Source organism: Stylophora pistillata, chromosome 6, assembly GCF_964205215.1.
Source record: "Stylophora pistillata chromosome 6, jaStyPist1.2, whole genome shotgun sequence".
In the NCBI taxonomy this organism is placed as follows: domain Eukaryota; kingdom Metazoa; phylum Cnidaria; class Anthozoa; order Scleractinia; family Pocilloporidae; genus Stylophora; species Stylophora pistillata.
Window position 1 is genome coordinate 35,483,045 of NC_142524.1, and position 23,622 is coordinate 35,506,666.

Genomic DNA, 23,622 nt, shown 5'->3' on the forward strand with positions numbered 1-23,622 from the left:
AAAATCAGACATAAGTGTCTAAAATTGAACTATAGGTCCAAAATAGGACCTTAGCACTTAAACTAGGACACTATTGTATTAAAATCAGACACGATCCTCTATAATAAAAAGTTTAAGATCAGACACTAGTATCTAGAATAGGACACTAGCGTTTAAAACCGGACACTAGTGACTAAAATTTATGTATATATAATAGTGGCAAATTGTCATAAATGCTGCTAGAAAGTGCTCAATACACACGAATGTAGAGCGAAATACAATTCAAACTGACTAAAATGAAACACACGATTCCCTGCAACTCTGAGTTTCGCGCTTTCGCACTCGTCAGACAAATTTAAATCTGAAATTTGAGGCTATTGCTTCTTTTATCTTACTGGGGTATGCGCATGCCGCTGCAAGAATGCAGATAGGTTCTTTCCTTGGATCTACTACAATAAGTGTTTTTTCCCCCGGCATATTTAGTGCTCTGTTTAACAGCCTTTCTTTTTAAAAACATAATCCCAGACGGGGAAATAGTCCCAGAGTACAAACGCCGTCACGAGGACCTGGAAGAGCTAGGTCCGAGCCACCCTCTACGCAAACTTGTTTTGTAGTGCTTGGAAAACTCTCCCGAGAAAAGGCCCAGCGCAGGCGAGATTAAAGAAGAACTCAACAAAGCTGCGAGTGGAACATTATCAAAAGCAAATCAATGTGTTGTTTGTTGAACTAAAGTGACTATGTACGATGTTAGACATGGAAGAACATAAGATTCGCCGGTTTTGAAGGTCTCATAATTAAGGGTTACAAGATTATGACAGTTTTTATTATTATTCAATGTCATCTTCTTTACTGCATGCAAGTTTGTTTCATATTTATTCTGATCAGCAATTTGTACTTCCAATATAAAATCCACAACCCGGTCCCTTGAAAAACTGTTGCCGTAAAGTTGTAGATTCAGTGATTCTAGATGTAGTGTCCGATTTGAAACCCCAGTGTCTGGTTTTGTACGATTTTATACAATAGCATCAGGTTTAAGCACTAATGTCAGATTTTAGACACTAGTGCCTGATCTTAATCACTTCTCTTTGATTTTAGATACAAGTGTCACATTTTAGACACGAATGGCCGATTTCAGATATTAGACTATAGTGTACGATTTTGGACACTAGTGTCCGATTTTGAACGCAAGAGTACTATCATGTACAAGTTTGTATTGTAGAAATTATTAATTATGATGTTCACTGGGGTACATTTGCACTGAAATACCTCATTAAAAGCGTCAACGAGGCATATTTGTGACAGAAGCGAACAATCAATAGAAATTCCTCTCTATGAATACAAAACCTTTGTGGACGGGAGATGAATGGGAGACCAAAAAAATAATTCTTGGAGACACGTCCTTAAAAGCTCTTCGCTCATCTCTAACAAGCATAATTCCCTCTGTCCCCTTAAAAATACGACACTTTCTATCTTTTTTTTACGGGTCCTGAGTCATGAGAAAGGTAGCATTACGGCGTAAGATATACTCATTCTGAAATGGACAAACCATATATCATCAGCTGTTGCAAAAGCCAATCACATGATGGCTTTTATTAAATGTAACTGAGAGACATCAGAAGAGACCTTATGAAGACCTTATATCTATCACTGGTAAGATAACATCTCTGCTACGCGTCTCAGCCAATCGCATGATGGGTTTTATTAAATGTAACTGAGAGATATCAGAAGAGACCTTGTGAAGACCTTATATCTATCACTGGTAAGATAACATCTCTGCTACGCGCCTCAACTATGGGATTCCCAATCTCCCTCATTAATGGTCGAGATCGAAAACATCCAGCGCAGAGCTACACGATTTACATGCAAAGATTCTGGCCTGTCTCACAAGGAACGTCTAGTAGAACTGAACTTTCTTCCCCTGAACTATTGGCTGGAATATCTAGACATTGTCTTTTTCTTTAAATGCAAATTACGTTTAATTGATTTCAAAAGAAACTACCTCTTTGAGTTTTGTAGTGGGCGCCTCTGGTCTTTTTCTCAAAAATAAGAAAGCTAAAACCTCACTCTATAGAGATTCCTTTTTTGTAAGAATCTGTAACATATGGAACGCCTTACTAGATAACATAAGAGCTGAAAAGGAACTACTGTCTTTCGCCAAGAAACTAAAATCCTTCGTTAATCTAAGACTTAGGAAAGTTTTCAATCAAGGCGACATCCGTTCTTTTAAATTAGTTTGTGTAAAATGTCGTCGTTTCGATGTTCTTAATTCTTGTGCATGTCAGTCAACTAGTTTTTTTTTCTTTTTCCTCTTTTTCTCAGTTTCGTTAATGATAATATGTTTTGTTATTTCCTAGCATGGAGGCTGGCAAGTGGCCATGGGTTAGGTTTCAATTTCGTCTGTTTGTTGGGGATAGGGAAAGGTAATTTACCCAGTAGGGAACAACCCTGTCCTATTGTAAATTTACCTGCCTTTGGCAAATTGTTAAATAAGTTAAAAAATCAATGAAATTATGGTCGTGTTTTTAGTATTGGACAGTATTAGTTAGTTTTTTCCCTACCCCCTCCCCTCCCTGCCCCACCCCCACCCACTCTGCGCCATTCCTTTTCTACTAAGGCCCCCTCCTCTATACCTCTCTCGTCTGGGGGGGCCTGGAGACCAATACGTTTTCAAGTAAAGTAAATATAGAAAATTTCTGACGTGACAGTCGCTAACAACCCCCTGCAGGGACTGGGTGGATTTGGGAATGTATTTGTTGCAACATAAACATCAGTTGATAACCAGTTCCTATACTCGAGAAGTAGGATATTAGTTCTCTCTTGATTTTTGTTTATAATCACGCAACTTCTGACCCATGTATACGTAGAGCAAATGGGGAACACTTCGTCGAAAGAAGAAGTGAAGCTTGTTCGGAAACTCGGTGAAGGGTCCTACGCAGAAGTATACGAAGCTTTTTGGAAGAAGACACCAGTTGCCGCAAAAAAACTCCACACTTACTTGTTGAAGAAGACCGATATTCAAGCGAAATTCAAAGCAGAGTGGGAATTGTTGAGCCAGTTGGATCATCCCAATATTGTGAAATATTTACACGTTGTTTTGCCTAAATCCCCGCAAGAGGCACCGATTATTATCACAGAGCTTTTGGAACAAGATTTGGCTAAATTCATATCTTCACAAAGAAAGCAAAATGGCCAAATTAGCTTTCGTGATACAGTGTTCATAATGCTTGACGTTGCCAAAGGACTCGATTATCTTCATCAAAGACCAGAGCCAGTAGTACATAGAGACCTTTCTTGTAAGAATATTTTGTTAACTGCTAACAAACAAGCAAAGATCGCCGACTTAGGAATTGCGAAATGTTTTCCGGGCGGTGAGATGTCTGCAACGGCAGACGTTGGGACAAAAGCTACTCGAGCTCCTGAAACATATGGGAAGCGGACTCGTAGCAGAGAGCGTAAGAACTACGGAACTAAAGCCGACATATTTTCTTTTGGAGTCGTTCTTATGGAAGTAATAGTCGGTCATCTTTCTTTGTGCTTGTCTGAACTTCATACGGAAGGTAAGTTTCCATCTGATATACTTAGTTATTTAATTTCGACGATTGTAGGACGCTGTCTTGAAAGATTGTATCAATTGAGAGATTTAACCATGAGGTCTCCGACTCTAAAAGAAACTAAAATATTTTCTAGAACTCAAATTTAGTCGGCCTGTGTTTGATAGAAATTACCAATTGCAAGCGACAATTTCATGCACTTGCAACAATATTTTGACGGAAGTTAAATGTTATAGAAATGTATGTACTCCAGTTTAGTATAATTTTCTGGTTCATGTAAATTGCTTTACTCTCCAAAACTGAATGAGGCTAAGCGATTGCTTGTGAGATTTTAGTTGTAGGATACTGACTATTAAGTGTAAATTATACGTATTGAAAACATTCCGCACATTTCTGGAGAAGAAAGGAGGCAGACATTTTGTTGAGATAGATTGCATGACGTGACAAAAACAAAGCAAGGAAAGTTAAACGTCGGGGGAATGGGGCTAGTTTTTAATTTTTCGCAAACAGGAGTCAAAGAGGGAAGATTAAGAAGCAAAAGTGAGAGGAGAAAAAAACCCAGAGTCATGGTAAAAGCAGCAAGAAACATGTGTTGAAGAAATTGTTTATCTTACTCTACGTGAACTACCCTTTTCAGAAGTAAAATATCTTTCCTCCCGCATTCATTTCATAAATCGAATTATTTATTTATTCATGTAATAGTGATACATATATCTTATTAGACGTTTTGTTGTGTAGTATATATATCTTATTAGACCTTTTGCTGTGTAGTATTTTTTGCTGTGTAGTATCGCTGAGTATTTTTACGAGTTGTGCCGTATTTTGACGAGCCCGCAGGGCGAGTCAAAATACAAATAACGAGTAAAAATACTCAGCGATACTACACAACAAAACGTCTAATAAGTTATTTATTATCCAACACGCCAAACTGTTATTTCAGTGCGGGCGAATTTCGCGGATATTTATTTACGGGGAGTGCGTGACAGAAGTATGCGAAGCGGAACGGAATTGGCGCGTTGTTGTGTTGCTGTTTCTATTTTCTTCATTAAATGAAGAAGTTTCTGGTCGTCAAGCTCTTTTTCTTCCTTCGATTCATCTAATGAACTTGGATCTATATTTGTCAGCCATTCTTACTCTTCGTCGTCGGAAATATGATTCAAATTGTCCGCCATTTGTTTTTTTTTTTTTTTTGGTAACTACAATCCAATTCTTCGCGTGCGCGATGCGAGAAAACCTGTTTAACCGGCGAGTACAAATACCACGTGATATTTGTACTCGTCTATGGCGTTATTTGTATTCGTCTAGGTGTAATTGGATAATAATGTTTCATATCCTTATATCTTCATAGATGGAAAAACTGTGCCAGAAACTATTCGCCGAAGTGAGGATCTCTATGAAATACAACCCGAACATCCTCTACGTTCTATGGTCCTGGTCTGTCTGGAAGATGAACCCGAAGACCGTCCGACAGCCGAACACTTGGCGAACTCCCTCACACGCTTCAAAGATAGTAATGAACGACATCGATCGCTGGAAAATCTCGACAGCAGAAAGCCAGTTCATCTAGTTACCTTTGGTCAGTATGACTACGAGTTTAAAGTTGTGTTGGTTGGCGATACGAGTGTTGGAAAAACAAGCATTGCAACGAAATTTGTTCAACCCTCACGTCCATTTCAAGTCATATTGCCGGCGACAATTACTTGGGGAGAATACAACGAGCGTCTTCAGCTTAAAGGTAAATCCATTTTCCTACAAATTGTGGACACAGCGGGAGAGTTTAACATGAACAGCTCGCTCCCGCAACTGTACAGAGGAGTTCACGGGGCGGCTGTTGTTTTTGACGTGGCTTCGAAGGCTACTTTGGCAAGTGTGCGTCAATGGGTCTCCATGGTGCGTAAAAAATGTAGCAATGACATACCCATAATCCTTGTGGGGAACAAGACAGACAGTGAGAGCAGACAAGTGAGTACTGAAACAGCGGAAAAAATGTGTAAAGATTTCAATCTTTTTTATATTGAAGTGAGCGCCAAAACTGGTCGAAATATCGAGGAGACATTTTCCGTTTTAGTAGAGCAGTTGATGGACCAGAGAGAACAACAAGACTTTTCTCGTCCTTCAACGAGTTCTGCTTCACATCGGCGAAGCATGGATTTTAGTGCAAAGCAGTATGCTCCTGTTTCACAAATCACGGAGAGGGAGCCAGCCGTGCGGAGAAGAATCAATAAACATCCTGATAGCCTAATTCTGAATTCAGGCATTCAAAAAGAACGGAACTATATAACTCCTTTTTCGGTCAATGAAGCTGACAGAAAGAAAAAATCCTGCTGCTCTTAACTGGAAGCTTAACACAAAATGTGAGTGGCTACGACCGGCCCCCATTTTCACTGCTGGTCTGTCGAACAGTTCTTTCGGTAAATGGACTCTCTATTTCAGTTAAGACAACTAAAAGAACTTATTCTGACCGAACTGTACTTGACGTTTGAGGAAGGCTATAGTCAATTTCCACGCTCGAACGCGTACTAGTTTGCAGGAAAATTGTGGGAGTTTGAGTATCTAACACTGTGAGCGGAAAATGTGCCGGCACTCACGAGTAGGGGACGTTAGCATTTCTTGTACACCAACCAGAAACAGTTCTCCCAGGTGGTAAAGCAGCCTGAGTTAAAAGGGTGGTATACTCCTACAACGATGCAATTTTTTCCTCTGTCGTTCTAAATAATTTGTAACAATTTCATTTCCCCAGCTGGTCTCGAAAGCAATGAGTTTTTTTGTTGCGTGGTTAAACTGACAAAAGATGTTCACTAAGGCAGGACGATTTTTGTTACTTTTGTGTAAAAGACCTCGTCATAGGACATAGGCAGTCAATTTTCTAGAGTCCCCCTCTCTGTTAGCGACGACTGACCCCCCTCCGTTCCCCTGAAAGCCACGTCACCCTCACCCCCGCTCCCCATCCCAGATCCCTAAATTGGAAGGATGCTTGAAATTTCGAGTCTAAAACTTGGAAATCATGAAGTACGAGATATGGTTAGTAAAAGAATCGTGAATGTAGAGAAACAAAATTGAGAATAATGAATCATTGCGCCAAAAGCAAGAATCACGAATCTCAAAGGTCAAATGATCGTCATGATTCTAGTTCCACCCCCGAAAATGCGGGCATGCTCGAACTCTTAACGGTCCAAACAAAGGAAGAAAGTAGGACGTACCATACATTAAAGTCATTAATTAAATACTAATGGGTACGTGACTGTCTTTGTAGTGTTTTTTCTTTATTAAATCTAATCTTCTGACACATCCTGACCAATCTGACTGTTTTAGTTAGAACTCCCAGCTCAACGTTGCTCACAAACGTTATGCTGAAGTTGAGGTGAAAGGACGTACTTTGGGAGTCCCGGGGAGCAAACAACCAGTATTGTTTGACACATTGTGACCTCCTTTTCGAAAGATCCTGGCTACGCCCTTGAGGTGTAGCACAGAAGAAGACAGTCAGAAACACCTTTGCGAAATTCTAACGAGAAAAATATTAAATTCATTTTGGAATCAATGTTTCCCTCGGCGTTGTGGTCCTGGCAGCTTATGGTAAATGCTGCGCTAACATGAACATTTGCCGTCAGTCTTCTCCTGGTCTTCTTCACCGAGATGGATTCGAGACTGCTGCCGAAATAACGATTTTTCCATTATCTGTACATCGCTTGTGTCCAGTGATTCTAAAATTTTTTTTGCCAAGCGTTCGAACATTTCCTCGACGTTCTCAAGAGTTACTGCACTAACCTCGAGGTAATCCATATTGTTTTTTTCAGCATAGTTTTGAGCAAGTTCAATTTGGACTCTTCTTCGAAGATCCTTCTTGTTCCCAATTAACATAACTTTAACATTTTCGCCACAAGCAGGCTCAATGAAGCTCATGTGCTTTTGGAGATCACAAAAACTTCTCGGCTCACTAATGTCATAGACAAGGAAAGCCCCATGCGAGCCTCTAAACAGGGCTGGAGCAATGCTGTCAAACCTTTCCTGGCCTGCCGGGTCCAAAATTCTCAGAATCACCATTTGATTTCCAATTTGAAGCGGTACTGGCTGCATTTCCACACCGATTGTCGAACGAACAAGTTCTGGCGGCAAGTCCTTGTCGATGTATTTTTTGATCAAAAGAGATTTTCCAACGCCAGAGTTTCCAAGTAAGGCGATTTTCAACTCGATTCGTTTCTGATTGCCGTCGTTTCTTCGCAAATCTTCAATCACTTGTCTAATCGAGGGTCTTCTTGATGGGTCATTTTCCAGACATTGGAGAACTATTTCTCTTAGAGGATGAAGAGAGCCCATCTCTCCAAGTTCCTTTCTTCGTCGATTGTGTTCCAGCACTTTGTTTCCATCTGATACAAAATAAGGAAAGACACCGAGTTAGCAGATACAACAGTAAGTTTTAAGTGCCCCCCCCTCTCTCCCTTCTATTTGACCCTTCCAAATCTCAGACCCCACCACACCACTTTGAATATGGGATAACAAGGCTGTTTCATCTATCATCAATCTATCAGTTATGGTTCCCAAGCAACACAAATCTCCATGCATTCTGAAAATATTTAACCAGTTTCAATTGACTATTGTGGAATAGATGCTGTCACAAGGGGAGGGGGGACACTATCCCACTTGAGATAATGTTAAGGAGGCTTTGGTAATGAGAGAAGGGAATCTGTCATTTTCCTGGTCAATTAGTTAGTTTACAGATGGTAATATATTATAAACTGTTAGCTTGCTTAATGAAACTTCCAGTTTTGCACTGTCTATTAGCGGAACACTGAGTAGTTTATATTTAAATAACATCCCTTAAGAATCTACATGATGGAACCTTTAGTAAATACCAGTAACCCTAAAGGGTACACAACAGAACTAATGAGAGGCTCCTTCTGGCAGCATTTAATAAAGTGTGTATGAAGGTTTTAACAGTCAGGTGGTAAATCTGCTTTAGATTGCATGTATTAACACAGGGTAAAAAGTAGTGCTGAAGAGATAGAACAGGGCCAGTGAGTAACATTACCTATCTAACTATAGATAACTATATGGCTTCTTTATGTATGAATACTTTTTTATAAACAATGAAAAGATATTCAGTTTTCTTTCCATAGTAATACGAAAAGGCTGTTTTATGAACTTTACACCCCCATTGTTGTTGAAAAGTTTCTTGTGACATAATTAGCAGAGAATTCTCCCTCATAGTGGATTTATAGCCTTGAACCCCTCCCCCTCCTGCCTCTTCCATCCGCTTATGGCCAGATTTTTTTTATTTGCCAGTCAATAATTGTGTTATTTCATAAAGGAAAGCTGCATTACTCTGTTGTCAGGATTGGGGGAGGGAAGAGGGGGGGGGGAGGGAAGAAAAAAAAATAAGATGCAGCTTATGACCATCCTTGTGGTATTCCTTCAGTCTCACTACAAACTTTGGGTGGTTGCAGCCCAGCCCATCTGACATTACATTGATTAAATATCTGGACCTTACAGTCAATATTCAAATGTTTGATAGTAGTAATCATTCTTTTACCTCTCTTCAATGTAAGGATCATATAGAATATTTAGGTGTCTTATTGGATAGTCATTTGAGTTGGAAATTTCACATTGACAATGTGGCACTAAAAATAAGTAGAATAATTGGAATTATTGCCCGCCTTCAGCATCTTGTACCTTTAACCACTCTATTAACTATTTATTGCTCTTTAATCCTCCCTTACCTATCCTATGGCATGGCTGTTTGGGGCCAAGCTGCTAAATCCCATTTACATGAAATCCTCGTCCCACAAAAACAAGTTCTTCGGCTGATATATTTTTCTGAACCCAGAGCACATGCAGTGCCTTTATTTATCTCCTCAAAAATCCTCCCCATAAATATGTTATACGTTGAATCAGTTTCCCCAATTATGTTTGACGTCTCATGTCTAACTGTACCTACTAACATTAGTAATCTTTTCATTGAAGCTACTGAAAAGCATAATCACGATACGAGGTTCTCTTCTTTTGGCAATTTTTATATTAATCCATCAAGACTGAATCAAAGCCAGGGCTCTTTTGCTAGCTTCGGAGCTAAACTTTGGAACTCCATTTGCGATGGTCTTCGTCAACTCCCGAAGAGAGCTTTCAAAAAACTCTTCAAGGACATGTTACTTTCGTTCCTAGAGGCTGAGGATTACTATGTTGAATTGCCCCCCTCTATTTCAAAAAATTACTAATTACAAACTGGCTTTATAATTTATATTCTACATTGTAGTGTTACTATTTTCTTATGTTTAATGATGCAGTTGTATATATACGAGTTTTAAGTGGCTGTCTTTTTCTGGAAATGTTCTTAATTTATGTTTAAACTTTATTTGTACACTATTACCACTGCTGTACCTCGACTAGCTCCTGCTATTTGTGGGCGTGAATGGTCTTCATAAACATGAAAGTGTAAATTAGATCAATAATAATTAGAGTAATTAAATTAATTAGATTCATTTGTAATTTGTAATTTGTAATTTTCTTATTAAGCTTTCTTTCTTATTAAGCTTCAATAAACTCCTCCAATATCTTTCACCTCTAGCTGTTTTAAAAAGATATTTATAACCAGGGAGTCTTTCAGTGTGGCTTAACAACCCAGAGCACATTTTTGATCTAGCAAGAAAACATTATCCACCAAGTAATCTACTAATCATATTGGTATTGTGTTTATTTACTTCTGAATGAACAGTACATGCACCCAAGGATTAAAATTGAGAAACCAAATAACAAGGTACAAAAAAATTGTATGAAATTTGATAGGAATCAAAGGAACTGATATACTTTTTTTCTGGGAGCATGATTAATATGACATGATGCACTACTAGTCTTGAACCAATCTGTATTCTCAAGGATTGGCAACATTGTAGAGTGATTATAGTTTTATACATTGAGTTTCTCAATTGTCACATGAACTCACCCTGTCATTCATGCAAGTGTAACATGAACCAAAAACATTTCTAAAATTTTCACTGAGATTTGCTTTTCTACAAAAGTATCGTGACAAGGCCTACTGCTTTTCCCCAACTATCCCTCCTTCAGCAAACAAGGTGATTTTTTTTCCCCAGAAATTCCCTAGTCTCATACATGTAGTATTTATTACTGAGAGTTACAGTCACCTATTTTTTTTGGAAAAGGTTGGCTTGAAGATAAAAGAAGCACTCCATGTGTTTTTTTTTTTTGAATTTAGTGCAAGGAAAAATCAAACAAAGAAAATTTGAACATAATACTGTCTACCAGGCCCAAAAAATAATCATCATCAATATTAAACCTTTGCTCCCAAGAAAGTAATCTTTCTTACCTTCTTTTAAATTTAGGTCAGAAGATAAGGACTGGTGTTGAATAAAAAAATATCCCTTAATTGATGTTTTTGTTTATTCTCTTTGCCTGTCTGCTTGATATTGTATTGATATGGTAAGGAGAGATTATCTCTTCATCTGAGAGCTAAGTAGATATAATTACCTCTTGCATGGTCACTCTTGTGATTGAAAGGGTTTACTGTGATCCTGGTGAGTTATAATTTGTTCAGTTCATGACTTTTTTAATCAAACTGACCTGGTGCTGCAGATGGGAGAGTGTGGCGATGCTATGATAGCTGTTGATCAATGCTCTGTGGGCATTAATCAATCTGTGAAAACCAAATGCTGTTTTAAGCAGACCCCAGTAAGTCAGAAGAGGTTAAGAATTATGGATTTATTTAAATATCCCAAATACGTTTTTCACTGTTTCGTCCAATTCTCTCCCCATTAACTGACGAAGGTTAAGTGAATTCACATTAATCCAAATTGACATTACAAAATTACACAAATCTTTGAACAAGGAACCCTTAAATATTTTAAATTAGGCTTTAAATTCACTTGATTTCCCTCGTTAGCAGAAAAGTTTTCCAGATTTACAGCTTTAATCTGAGAGATTAAGTGCACTCTTCAGGAGACCAGGAGATTTACTATGTATCTAGGAGACTCAAAAGTAATCCAAGAAAGTTGTCATACAAACAAATAGTTTGTTTACAACGTCCGCAGTGAAGGATATCACTTGTTCAGCGCACTAAGCTCAAGTACATGACTGGGATGAATAGACCGGAAGTGCTAAAAATTCGGAAAACTGTACACTCAAGTAAAAGTAACCAAGGAAGGGTCCACTAAGGAGAATGTGGGGACTAGGGTACAAGATATTCTAACAGAACATTCATATTTCTTGCCGCTAAACCCCAGCTCCTTTCAACACTAACCTTTTAATGGCGAGAAAAATGGTTTGGGGGACGGAAGGTGACCGACTATAATTTCCAACAACACAACTCCGAACGAAAAGATATCGATCTCTGTTCCATAATCAACTGTAGGGCAATCACTTCGATCCGGATGATTACTACTAGGAAATGTTTCTGGCGCCATATACACTGTCGTGCCCGGAACAGGTGTTTTAGTCATTTGTAGGGTAGTACCCAGCGGATGCCCCGGAAACTCTTTGGCTTGCCCCAGATCCGCAATCTTTGCCTTCAGTTTCGTGTTAAGTAAAATGTTTTTAGATTTAATGTCTCGGTGAATGATAGGATCCTCGCGTTCATGCAGAAATTTCAGTCCTTCGCCGACATCCAACATGATTCTAATGACTTCGTCCAGCGAAACTTTAGGTGTTGCTTTCGAGTTCTTGTAGTGTGATTGAAGATCGCAAAGCATGAGCTCCGTGATAAGAACAGGCGATTTGTTTTCTGGGAAAAGAACTTCGTACATTTCAACGATATTGGGGTGTTTTAACACTCGAAGGAAGTCGCATTCTTTCTTAAAATCCTCCAGCGCTCTAGGATGATACCAGAACATGTCATCTTTAAGGACTTTAACGGCTGCAAAGCGTCCATTCCATTTGGCTTTGTAAACTACGCCTGAACTTCCCTCGCCAAGTTCTTCTTTGATGTCAACTCCCTCGATTTTTAAAGAGTTTCCCATAATTAACGGATTCTGAAATTCTGAGAAGTGAACAAAACGACTACAGGAAGCGATTCTTGTTTGTCATTTTCCCCGATTCTGAGAAACAATTACCGTGACTTGTTGCGTGACAAGTTCTGTAGCACAGTCGCCCACGCAGCAAAACCGTATCGCACATTTCGCCTTTTTTTTTTTTACGGTTACCTTAGTTGGATTTCTTTTCCCTTTTTGAAGCTCCTACTACTCTCCCTTCCCCACACCCATCACTCTTCTAGTGGTATATCCCTAAAATAACGACTAAGGAATTTCAGTCATTTTCACTATATTGTTGACGTAGAAAGTTCTCGCTAGCTACACGTACACGGAATCTGCACAAAAATGTCAAATACGTGGAGGAAGAGGATCGATGTTGAAACACGAGATGATTGAGAGCCAAGAGTACACGCAAACTAGTCTTTGAAGAGAGAATTTTTCACGGATTGTTTTGAGATTTTTTTTGTGGCAAGCAGTTTTTCGGTGTTTAAGATGGAAAAATTGTTTGCTCGAAACTAATTTACATGGATGTTATTTTCTTGCAGCAGTTTATCAACAAAGAAGGTAATGCAATATTTTCAAAGTTTATCACTTATTGAGTTGTGGTACACTACTTAGTAGAGACAGTTCATCAAATTCCATGAAATCTTCAAAGATTTTACCTCACTAGCCGAAAGACTAGGACGACATCAAAAATTATTTTCTATTTACTTGGTAAAATGTTTCCACGACTCTGACTCTTTTTGTCCAGCAACATCTAAGCATCTTTAATCGCTTTTCTTCTTGTCTCCCAAAGCTGCAACTTGCTTTCCTTTTAACTGGACAGGCCACGGACGTTTGCTTGACTCTTCCTTGTTGTGAGATGTTAGCAATCGGCAATCTTGTATCGCCAGGGACCTTTTCTCTGTTGAAAACCGACGTCAGACGTACTGGACACTGAACCTTGCAAAGCAGTTTTGGAGGAATCGAGCGGAGAACGGTACGGTATTGCCTTAGCGGAGTAGTATACTCTCTCCAGGCGAATGGTGCACAGAGGATCCTTATATTCACTCCCAGAGGAGCTGGAACTAGCTTCTATTGGATCATCAACTGAATTCTGCGACGTAGAGATACCAACAATCTGGAGTCCTTCGTCTCATCATTTTCATTGAACTTGTTCGTTTCACCGTTTTTGTTCTTTCTGTTCAATTGTATCTTCGATTCAACGCCCACAACAAAATTGGTAAGCTTCGCGAGCTTGTGGACTGGCAGCCCTTCGTACGTGGTGTGTTAAAGAACTGAACTTCCTCTCTCTTTTCCTTAGATTGATACCTAGAATCAACCGTGATATAGCGATTGGGCTCTCTCACTGTTTTCAGATCGTTGGTGTTTTTAGAGGCATTTGGGCGGTTAACATACACGTAGATGCGCCTTTCTAGCGTGAAGCGATTCATGCAAAGTATTGCTTTTATTTTAAACTGAAGAGCCTTCGTAGTGGCCGAATTTGAAGGTTTCTCTGTTTCTTATGAAGTTATTTGAATTATTTGCAAGCGGACTGGAGTTTTCTCTCCCACGCGGTGGTGGGCCATGTTTGGTAGGGTAGGCTTATCATTCTGACAAAAGTTGCTAGAGTCTAGTTGGATAGAACCATTCCATTGCCAGCTAGAAAGTCTAGCTCGAGAGCTTTCGGGTTGAGTGTCTTCACAGACTGCATCAGTCCGACAAGCTGTTTGGACTCCCATCCTGCCATCTGACATGATGTGGGACATGACAATAGTGGTCTACGACTTGAGAATGGCTTTACGGAGTGACTGCAGGGACCCTGGACAGCAGTCTCACTTCTCGAAGGTTTCCAAAGCCTCCCAATAGGTGGTTGCCTTGAACACTGAATTGGCATTCTCCAAGCCTTCCGCGATATTGGCCTGTCGGGTCGCTTAAGGTATGCCAACCATGGTATGGTTGGCATCTTGCAAGTGTCACACCAGATTGTACGTTTTCTCTCACTGCGTGTGGACTTTCTCCATTATATTAAAAAGTAAATGAAGCTTCACCTTCCATGGGTCGGTAAGGATCTTTGTTTCTCAGGTCAACAGTTGATCCATGTACAAGAGAGGCGCGAGTAGACCATGTTGCTTGTGAAAAGTGCTCCCGTTGCTCGCGAAAGCTTGGACCAAATGAGGTTTGAAGTGGATTCTCTCGATGGAGTGGAACAGGTTCACTTAATAGGTCAGTATTGGTTGGCTGCACCCGGTGTACTCCAGAAGGGATGGGATTACGCGCTGTGTTTGGAATGCCCTCTGGTTGTGTTCGATTATTACTCGGTTCCTTGTAAACCACTCCTTCTTCAGATAACAATCGATCTCCAAATGACACATCATAACCACGGTGATACCTGGGACATATTTTAACCTTTATCCGTTCAGTTTCATGGTTTTCATCACCAAGAGCACAATAACCCGGGTAATAAAAGGCATATCCAGGGTTTTTAGCCCGCCGGTTTTTCGGTATTCCTTTGGGAAGTCTATTTTGCATAAAAAACCAAGGGTCAGAATCCTCCACTTCTTTATGTTGACAATGAAATAAATCTTCTTTGCATTTCAGATAATTCTCTCTTTGCTGAGGTCTTGTCTGGTGAAAATGATCCAGTAGCTTGGAGTACTCTTCTACCAATTTTGACGCGTGATACCGCGCCCTACTGGAATCAAAGTAGACGGCTGGTTCTGTTAGAATGGCTCCGTTTCCCTTATTGCTATTTTTTTAGCCGAGTGACTCCATGTTTGAGGGTTGAAAAATGTGGGAAGAAATTGACCTGTAATCTTGTTGTGGCACAGGAGTATGGCGTTCCATTTCCGCCAAAATTCAATGTTCTATTTTACATCGTACTTTCCACAATATTTTTTACATTTTGCGTTTTTCATTCGAGTTTGCACTGGCGATTCAACTTTTTTGCATTCAACATTCAACGTTTGTTTATGCAACATTTAAGTTATCGCTTTCCGACATTCAACTTTTTAGAGGCAACAGTGTAGTTTTCGAATTCGACCCTCAAGTTCAGTGGAATCCACATTCATGTTTTCGCATCCAACATTTAGCATTTGTCCTTTAAGTTTTGGCTTCCGACCTCCGACTTTGGGTATTGTACTTTCAAGTTTTCGCGTTCGACATTCAACTTTTCGAATTGGACTTTTACCCGCTGGTTAGTGACTGAAGGAGATCGTGGGCGCAATCGCCCTAAGCTACCCCTGCTCAAAAGGTGGACGATAGGGACGAGAGAATTCCCAGTTGAGTGGACTCGGGAGACCTTTCTCCACTCCCCACCAGACCAGACTTCGCCAACAGGTCGAAGATGGCCGAGTTCTTTAGTTTAGTGGGGCGTTTGTGACTTGTTTGCATCTCTTCAGCTAATTTAGCCTACATTTTCCCGAAATTGTATTATCATTCACAAGTGCTGTTAAACTTTGAATCAATTTGTGTCATCTTGAAAAATTTGATTCAGCAAATGTCTGATGACAAGGCGTATTTGAATTCAGCTGTCTTGGATATAATAAGTGCTATAGGCAGATTTGGGGGATCTGGAGATCCATGTTTAGATTTCCAACCAATAGTTTTCAAGGTGGATTTTCTGCTGTTAGTCTTGACGTAGATAAAGTAATCTCAGAATTGATTGGACATGCTTACAGGATGTTGGCAGAAATCGATCAAAGAAACCATATTAACTGTGCATATCAAGCTCCACTGCATAATAGAGGGACTCGAGGGAGACCTTCCTACGAAATCAGCGAGGAACAGCTTCATTTTTTACTTCAGCAAGGGTTTAAAGTATGTGACATTAGTAAAATTCTTGGGGTGAGTGTCAGGACAGTTGAGAGGAGAATGTCAACATTTGGGTTGAGTGTATCAGGCAAATAGTGAAAATGAACCACTATAAGGACAATTTTGTACAACTAAATAATAATTATTAAAAACTGGATCATTGGATAATGCAATTCAAGACTTTTTATTGGCTTAGCCATTATGGTATATGAGCCAATATACCATAATCTACAAATATGGTAAGCATATGCGTCAGCTTAAAATCAAAAGGGAGCTAAAAAATCCGGTTTCTCACAAAATCATAATTTCTTGAGGGTGTTTTTAATAAAACAATTATTCCACTCGCGCTTGTTGGATATGAGATGATTATAGCCAACTTGGCGCTACGGGCCTCGTTGGCTATCTATCATCTCATATCCAACGCACGCTCGTGGAATAATTGTTAATTAGTCCTGGGTTGATGCTATAAAAAAGCATTGTTTGATCCTGCAGATACTTAACCGGTAGTTACTAAAATTGTTTATTTCACTTTCTGGGAATACCTTTGGGTAGTTGTTTCACCAAACAATTGTGATTAGATTTGCAAATTAAAATTTTCTCCTCCACTTGTTCTTAGAGATCCAGACCCATAAATAATGCATTACCTTTATAACATCATTATCTTTATTGCTGTTGACCATCCACACTTCACAGATTTAGTGCTTTCTGCCGATAACTTTACTGAGAACAAGCTACAATGTCATGTATAGCCTCAGTCCTGAAGAATGTTATTATTATCATGGCAGTTTTACACGTCTGCAGGCCCAGTACTAGTAAAACACAGAAATTGGGCATGTGACAGAACAACTCCAGCCTCCTGCACTGTGAAGTGTTCAAGATTATGCAAAATATAAGAATATCATAGCCAGTTCTTGTAACTTATTTTTAAAATGTTAAATTTTAATAACACTAAGAATGAGATAGCAATAAAGAATAAAAATCTCTCTCTTTGCACTAAAAATTTAGGTCACTGTTCTGCCTAGCTTAAGATTTAATTATGGCAAAATGGTACTAAAATAACATTATTAGTAGTATTGTCATCATCATCATCATTGCTATTCATTACTCAACACTGACTGAAATTTTTTTATCCTATTGCTTTGGTTCAGGTATGTTTAGTCCTATAGAAGACAGCCAATTGGATGAGCTCGTTCGAACTGCTTCAAGCCAGCTTCCTGGAATGGGTTTACGAATGCTCAAAGGTTATTTACAGAGCAAAGGATTTTGTATTCAGTGAGAAAGAGTAAGATTATCCCTATTGCGAACAGATCCCATTGGTATCATGGAGAGATGGAAAAGTACCACCAGGAGGCGAAATTACAATGTTAGGTATCCACTCTCACTCTGGCACATAGATGGGAACCATAAGTTGATAAGGTACTGATAAAATACCTGTTCTATAGTGTACATTGTCATAGTCTCTCAGTGATCTTGTGGGTGGAGCTGTAACTAACTGTCATGTATTGTTGAAGTTTAACACAATCAACCTTCTGCTATTGGACACCTGTAAATATACACACCGTTATGTCCTAAAAGCAAACACATGTTAACTGTGGCCACAACACCAGCTGATGCAAGGCTTTTTTTAAACTGTGTTTTAAGTAGCATTTAGACATCGATCAAGATGGATAACTTTTCCCTTGTCCCCATTTTTTAACAAATGCTGGTAACACCAGACATGCTTAAGGTTACCCTTACGGGAGCTTTGATTTCTTGTTTTTCACACATGTATGTAAACTATGTAAGAGTTTTTATTTTTTTTTTTAACAGATGGAGAATTGTTATCCATGGTGGAATTGATGGCTTTTCACGAATTCCAGTCTATTTGAAGGCCTCAAATGACAACAAAGCAAGCACTGTTCTTTCATGCTTTCGTGAAGCTGTATCAGAGTATGGCCTTCCATCTCGGGTCCGCTCTGATAAAGGAGGGGAGAATATAGATGTAGCAACCTATATGCTTACTAACATACAGCGAGGGCCAGGCAGGGGAAGTATGATTACAGGTACAGAGTACTGAATTATTCCTTTGGTCAGTTTATGAGTAGTCCGCATATTTCCTCAGGAATAGTGATTGTTCTCTCTCCCTGCATCTTTCCTTTCCTGCGTGGGATGATTTTTAAGCCTGCTCATGTTTCACTCACTCTACTATCCATGCAGAAATGTAGGGACTAGCTACTTGTAATCTATCTTTCCTTAGCTAGATGACTTTTTCTGGGTTTCTAAAGGATGGGATCTTGAATTCAGAATATACTTTAGATCCTGAAAAGGTTTCAAAAAAAGTTTCTACTTTTTGCATGAATATATAATGAAAAAGGTACTTGTGATCATGAACTAATCTTGAGGATTTCTAGGCAAGGAGAAATCATGCTGTATAAATAGTCACAAGTTTCATTTAGTTTAAAGGCCATTGTTTTCATGAATGCTTGTCCTAGTTGTTAAGTTTCAGCCTGGTGATTGCCCTCCCCTTGCCATGCTTCCAAAATCAAGTTGTTATTTGTTGAGTATGTTGGTAATTGAACAACTTGCTGAGAATAGACAAAATGCCTTTCATATGCTCCCCTGCTGTTGCTTACTATCAACAGTGATGTTTTCTTGTTCCATGCTAATATCACATGTATGCAACTTACACTAGTCAAGGTTTACCATAAATCCATGTCGCTTGTTGATAAGCCTTAAGCAAAAACCATGTTGTACAACTGTAGGCCAAGCCCCCTATTTTTAAGCAATCAATCAGGTATGCTACTTGTAAAATACAATTACATTTGATTGATTGTAATATTGATGGGGTATGCTACACGTAGAACACAATTACATTTGATAAATTGTATTACTCCTGATAAATGATTTTAATTTATCCTGAAAGAGATGAGGGACTGAAACTCAATATGACTCTTAGTGTCTTTTGTTCTCCTGTTTACATTTAGGTATTCAACTCCAGATTGTTAGATAATGTTTTACAGTTAATGAAGTAAAATAACATTTTATCAATCTGTAAAGTTGTATGCTTTGCAATCACTAGGAAAGAGTACACACAATCAAAGGATTGAATGACTTCGGAGAGACGTATATGATGGTTGCCTTTGCCTCTTTTATGAACTCTTCTATACCCTGGAACACCAGTATGTCTTAAATGCAGATGATGATTGTCACCTCTGGTGCCTACATTGCGTGTTCCTGCCTATCATCAACAGACATCTGAGTAATTGGAAAGATGCTTGGGTTCACCATCCATTACGTACAGAAAGAAACAAAACAGCTATGCAGTTTTGGATTAGTGGACTGCAAGAGGCATTGGGATTTCTTGGTCCTGAAGGTGAAGTGTTCCAGGTATGAAACATGTTTGGTTTAATCACTTAATCAGCATTACTTGTGTCAAATAATATGCAAGAACTATGAAGAACAATTTCTATCCTCATTCCAACAGTGCATGATATTAGGGTTAATGCTTTGGCAGCAAGTATGTAACAAATTGCTTACTATTATCATTTTCTTTTTAGGGCGATTATAGCAACTATGGGATTGATTGGCAAGGTCCCATCCCAGAACAATGCCCTGATTATGTTGAAGTTGGGGACAAAAACTGTCCATTCACTGAGGAGGAAATGCATCTCCTACCACTAACAGACAATTTAACATACTTAGAGGGGGTTGAAGTATTCAGTGAAATCACCAACTTATTGTAAAAAGAAACACCATCAGGAGTTAGTGAAGAAATGAAACATGAACAAACAAAAAACAAACAAGTCATATGTTTATTTAAAGTAACAACAATTTTCACAAACTTCTTTTGATCTTTAGAACTGGAACAATAAATTGCAATTTTTTGCATAATTATTTCACCACAAATTCAACAGTCACTGTGTTGTTCAAATAAAGATCCATACCTTTCAAATAGGTCCTTTGGTTTCAACTTTTAGAATCATTATCACCATAAGAACCTTGAGAAGGTTTGCACCACTCTTGCAGTGTTTATTAAAACAGAAAAAATTTAAATTTTAACTACTGATGTAACGTGCCATAAAGAGATCCTTAAATACTGGTGAATGCCTTCCCACAATTATCACAACCTGCTTGAAGTGCAACCAGGAAGGTGTCCTTGTCTGGGAAATTTCTTGGCAAGGTGATGTTCTTTGTGCAAGTAGATGATAAAATGGAATCTACATCATCAAATTCGATCCTGATCCTCCCTAAACCAAAATCCGGTAAGCAGGGTGCCTCAGTAGCAAAGGTGAGGAATGACTTAAGGACATCTGGTGTTGCACCTAATATAAACTTAGTCATGTGCTCCATGATGTCTTTTTCAGCATCACTCATCTCTGATGGAAACATCAATATTCCCTTGACATCAGAACCCTGAATTTCCTTCTCTCCTGCCACAAACAGCTCTTTGAAAAGCTTTATTTAATCACTTTCACCAGAGTGTGGTGAGGGTCGCACAACAGAGCGAGGCTCCAAATTAAGTGCGCCCTATATCCCACCCATCCCACCCCAGGGGAGGACATCCATCACACAGTAATCTCGTGTGTGGGAAATTAACGTCTCCTACCCCAACCCTGCAGGAGACGGGACCTCCATTTATTCGTCCCTATCCGAGAAGACTAGAATATCTAACCATTTCTTGATGTTATAGAAAGGTAGCAAATTCTTCTCAATTATTTTAAGACCCTGAGTGTTGGTCCAGCTGAGGATGTAGCTGCATTCTGGACCCAAATTCCAGAGTGTGTAGCCCTTGCCTTAGTTGATCTAACAGTATTTTGGGCTTCCCGATGGCATCATGTATAATAAGGCTTTGAATGACTCGCATTTTGTTATCATTCTGAAAGATATCCAGAGAACATTCATAACTCAGCGATAAACCATTGACCTGCAAGTTGTAGTTTTACATGTAGTTATAACAAAATCATTAAGAAAGAGATTGCATCATTTATGTGTACATACTCGTATATTGATTCAAAGTTTAACAGCACTTGTGAACTTGTGAATGATAATACAATTTCGGGAAAATGTAAGCTAAATTAGCTGAAGAGATGCAAACAAGTCACAAACGCCCCACTAAACTAAAGAACTCGGCCATCTTCGACCTGTTGGCGAAGTCTGGTCTGGTGGGGAGTGGAGAAAGGTCTCCCGAGTCCACTCAACTGGGAATTCTCTCGTCCCTATCGTCCACCTTTTGAGCAGGGGTGGCTCAGGGCGATTGCGCCCACGATCTCCTTCAGTCACTAACCAGCGGGTAAAAGTCCAATTCGAAAAGTTGAATGTCGAACGCGAAAACTTGAAAGTACAATACCCAAAGTCGGAGGTCGGAAGCCAAAACTTAAAGGACAAATGCTAAATGTTGGATGCGAGAACATGAAAGTGGATTCCACTGAACTTGAGGGTCGAATTCGAAAACTACACTGTTGCCTCTAAAAAGTTGAATGTCGAAAGCGATAACTTAAATGTTGCATAAACAAACGTTGAATGTTGAATGCAAAAAAGTTGAATCGCCAGTGCAAACTCGAATGAAAAACGCAAAATGTAAAAAATATTGTGGAAAGTACGATGTAAAATAGAACATTGAATTTTGGCGGAAATGGAACGCCATACCCAGGAGGATATCTATGCGGGCTTCCATGAAAGCGTACGAGATGATGCGTCATGTTGTGAGCTTTTGCAGCCTGTGTGAGCATGGTGAACTTTGATCTAGTTTTATTTTTGTAGTTCTTGAATACCAACTGAAATTCCGTAAAAACGCATTAAAAAAAAACAGTGAGCCTGTTTCGCTCATAACCTCAGACACAAAGCAGATTTATATTGATGGGCAGAACAAAAGGATTAATATTGATCATGAAACACCATCCAGCTTAGTCAACACAGTCAAAAGTGAAAAGGTTTTTAACTGCTCCAGAGTTTTCAGTTTCCTAATATCATCACAATCAACTCGAAAATTGAGAGTAGAAGAAATAAACTTAAATAAGAAACTAAAACTCTCCTTAGGAAAAGCTTAATCATCCTTGGTTTGTTCACTGTTCACATGCAATCAGTCTCCGAAGGAGTTAACCCAAAGAAAACTTGTTTTGGAATCCATTATACTTTATATCATTGCGCTAGGGTCGCCAATGTTGCTATTAAACTCTAGAAAGTTAGCAGATAGGTTGCCAACTTATTCACATATGGCAGAATAACATTGTCTCAAAGGCCAGTGCGTTAGGTTTATTATTGTAATGTCAATCTCCTGTATGCTTTTCTAGACAGACGTTTACCGAAGCCCATTACAATATAGCTCAAAAGGGTATGATGCCGACACCTGTTATTCATAGGCTACAAAAATACAACTGATGCTTACCTCTCGAAATGTCTTAGAAGTGTCAATTTCGTGGTAATGTTCAAATGGGCCTTAACCAAGCCCAAGCAAAGGCACATGAGCAATGAAGAATAATGTATGATGATCCCAGATATAAGACAAATTCCCGACACAGTTGGTTAGAAGAGAGAACGACATCATCTGCAAGTAGAAAATGAGATTCAAATCCATTAGATAGCGTTCATGTAAGTGACCAATAAAGTAGAACATTTTTGCACCCGAGGGATAGTATAGTTATACCTCTTTAATTCGGCCCCTTGTTCCTATTCAATATGAATTGAGACTTTTTTGTTTGAACTCCCAGGCTAATCAATTTTACCTAACTGTAATGTCTGCAAATACGTAGATGTGCGACAGTTGTGCAAGAGAGTTAGAAAATCTTGTGGGAGAAGCACACCATAATACCGAACACCCAGTGGGTCAGAAAAAGGAAACCCTGCCTGACGAGCTAATTCCCTCGTGTTGAATTGGCTTATTTTAAAGCTCCAGTTATGACTTAAAGTTATGCCAAATTCAAGAGACAAATCCAAGAGACAATGAAGCCGATTTAAGAATTCATTAGCCAAACCAGGGGATCAAATTAATGGTCATGACTAACATGATAACAAACAGACAAACAACAACAAAAAATATTGTAAGCGCATATAACCTCGTGGTGATTGCCTGCTTTATGTTAGCCAAAAAAATAAAATTGATCATTTGGCGAAATCGCTCGACGTCCATTTAGCAACCGTAGCGTAACACCTTTTAATTATTGGTAACTGAGAAAACAGTGCTCTGTGAGAACATTTCAATTTATTTCAAAGCTTGATCGCTAAGGCCAGATATTTCCAATATAAGTAAAAAGCGTTATCTCTCGTTCTCCGTTTCTAAAAGGTGATGAAAAAATTAAAGAAGCAACACTAAGAGTTGAAATTTTGACCAAGAATATGGACAGTTGAATATC

At 39.0% G+C, this 23,622-nt stretch overlaps 2 protein-coding genes, 1 long non-coding RNA gene and 1 pseudogene across 4 annotated transcripts; 2 read left to right on the top strand and 2 right to left on the bottom strand.

Annotated features, from left to right (window-relative positions):
• The first annotated feature begins 2,695 nt into the window (after positions 1-2,695).
• Positions 2,696-6,818, top strand: LOC111347631 (uncharacterized). Its single transcript, XM_022954859.2, has 2 exons — positions 2,696-3,536; positions 4,879-6,818. The coding sequence occupies exons 1-2, from the start codon at positions 2,849-2,851 to the stop codon at positions 5,862-5,864; spliced, it is 1,674 nt and encodes a 557-aa protein (XP_022810594.2). The 5' UTR covers positions 2,696-2,848; the 3' UTR covers positions 5,865-6,818.
• LOC111347640 (uncharacterized) lies at positions 6,773-12,697 on the bottom strand. Its single transcript, XM_022954869.2, has 2 exons — positions 11,776-12,697; positions 6,773-7,894 (listed from the first exon to the last, which is right to left on the bottom strand). The coding sequence occupies exons 1-2, from the start codon at positions 12,488-12,490 to the stop codon at positions 7,116-7,118; spliced, it is 1,494 nt and encodes a 497-aa protein (XP_022810604.2). The 5' UTR covers positions 12,491-12,697; the 3' UTR covers positions 6,773-7,115.
• Positions 12,698-12,809: 112 nt separating this feature from the next.
• Positions 12,810-20,179, top strand: LOC148729602 (uncharacterized; annotated as a pseudogene). Its single transcript, XR_016002277.1, has 7 exons — positions 12,810-13,066; positions 13,299-14,707; positions 15,083-16,382; positions 17,443-17,710; positions 18,104-18,336; positions 19,353-19,660; positions 19,831-20,179. The product of XR_016002277.1 is annotated as an uncharacterized LOC148729602 (transcript).
• On the bottom strand, positions 20,065-21,915 carry LOC148729603 (uncharacterized). The gene is made up of 2 exons (XR_016002278.1): positions 21,272-21,915; positions 20,065-21,149 (listed from the first exon to the last, which is right to left on the bottom strand). It is a non-coding gene; the product is annotated as an uncharacterized LOC148729603 (long non-coding RNA).
• Positions 21,916-23,622: the final 1,707 nt, after the last annotated feature.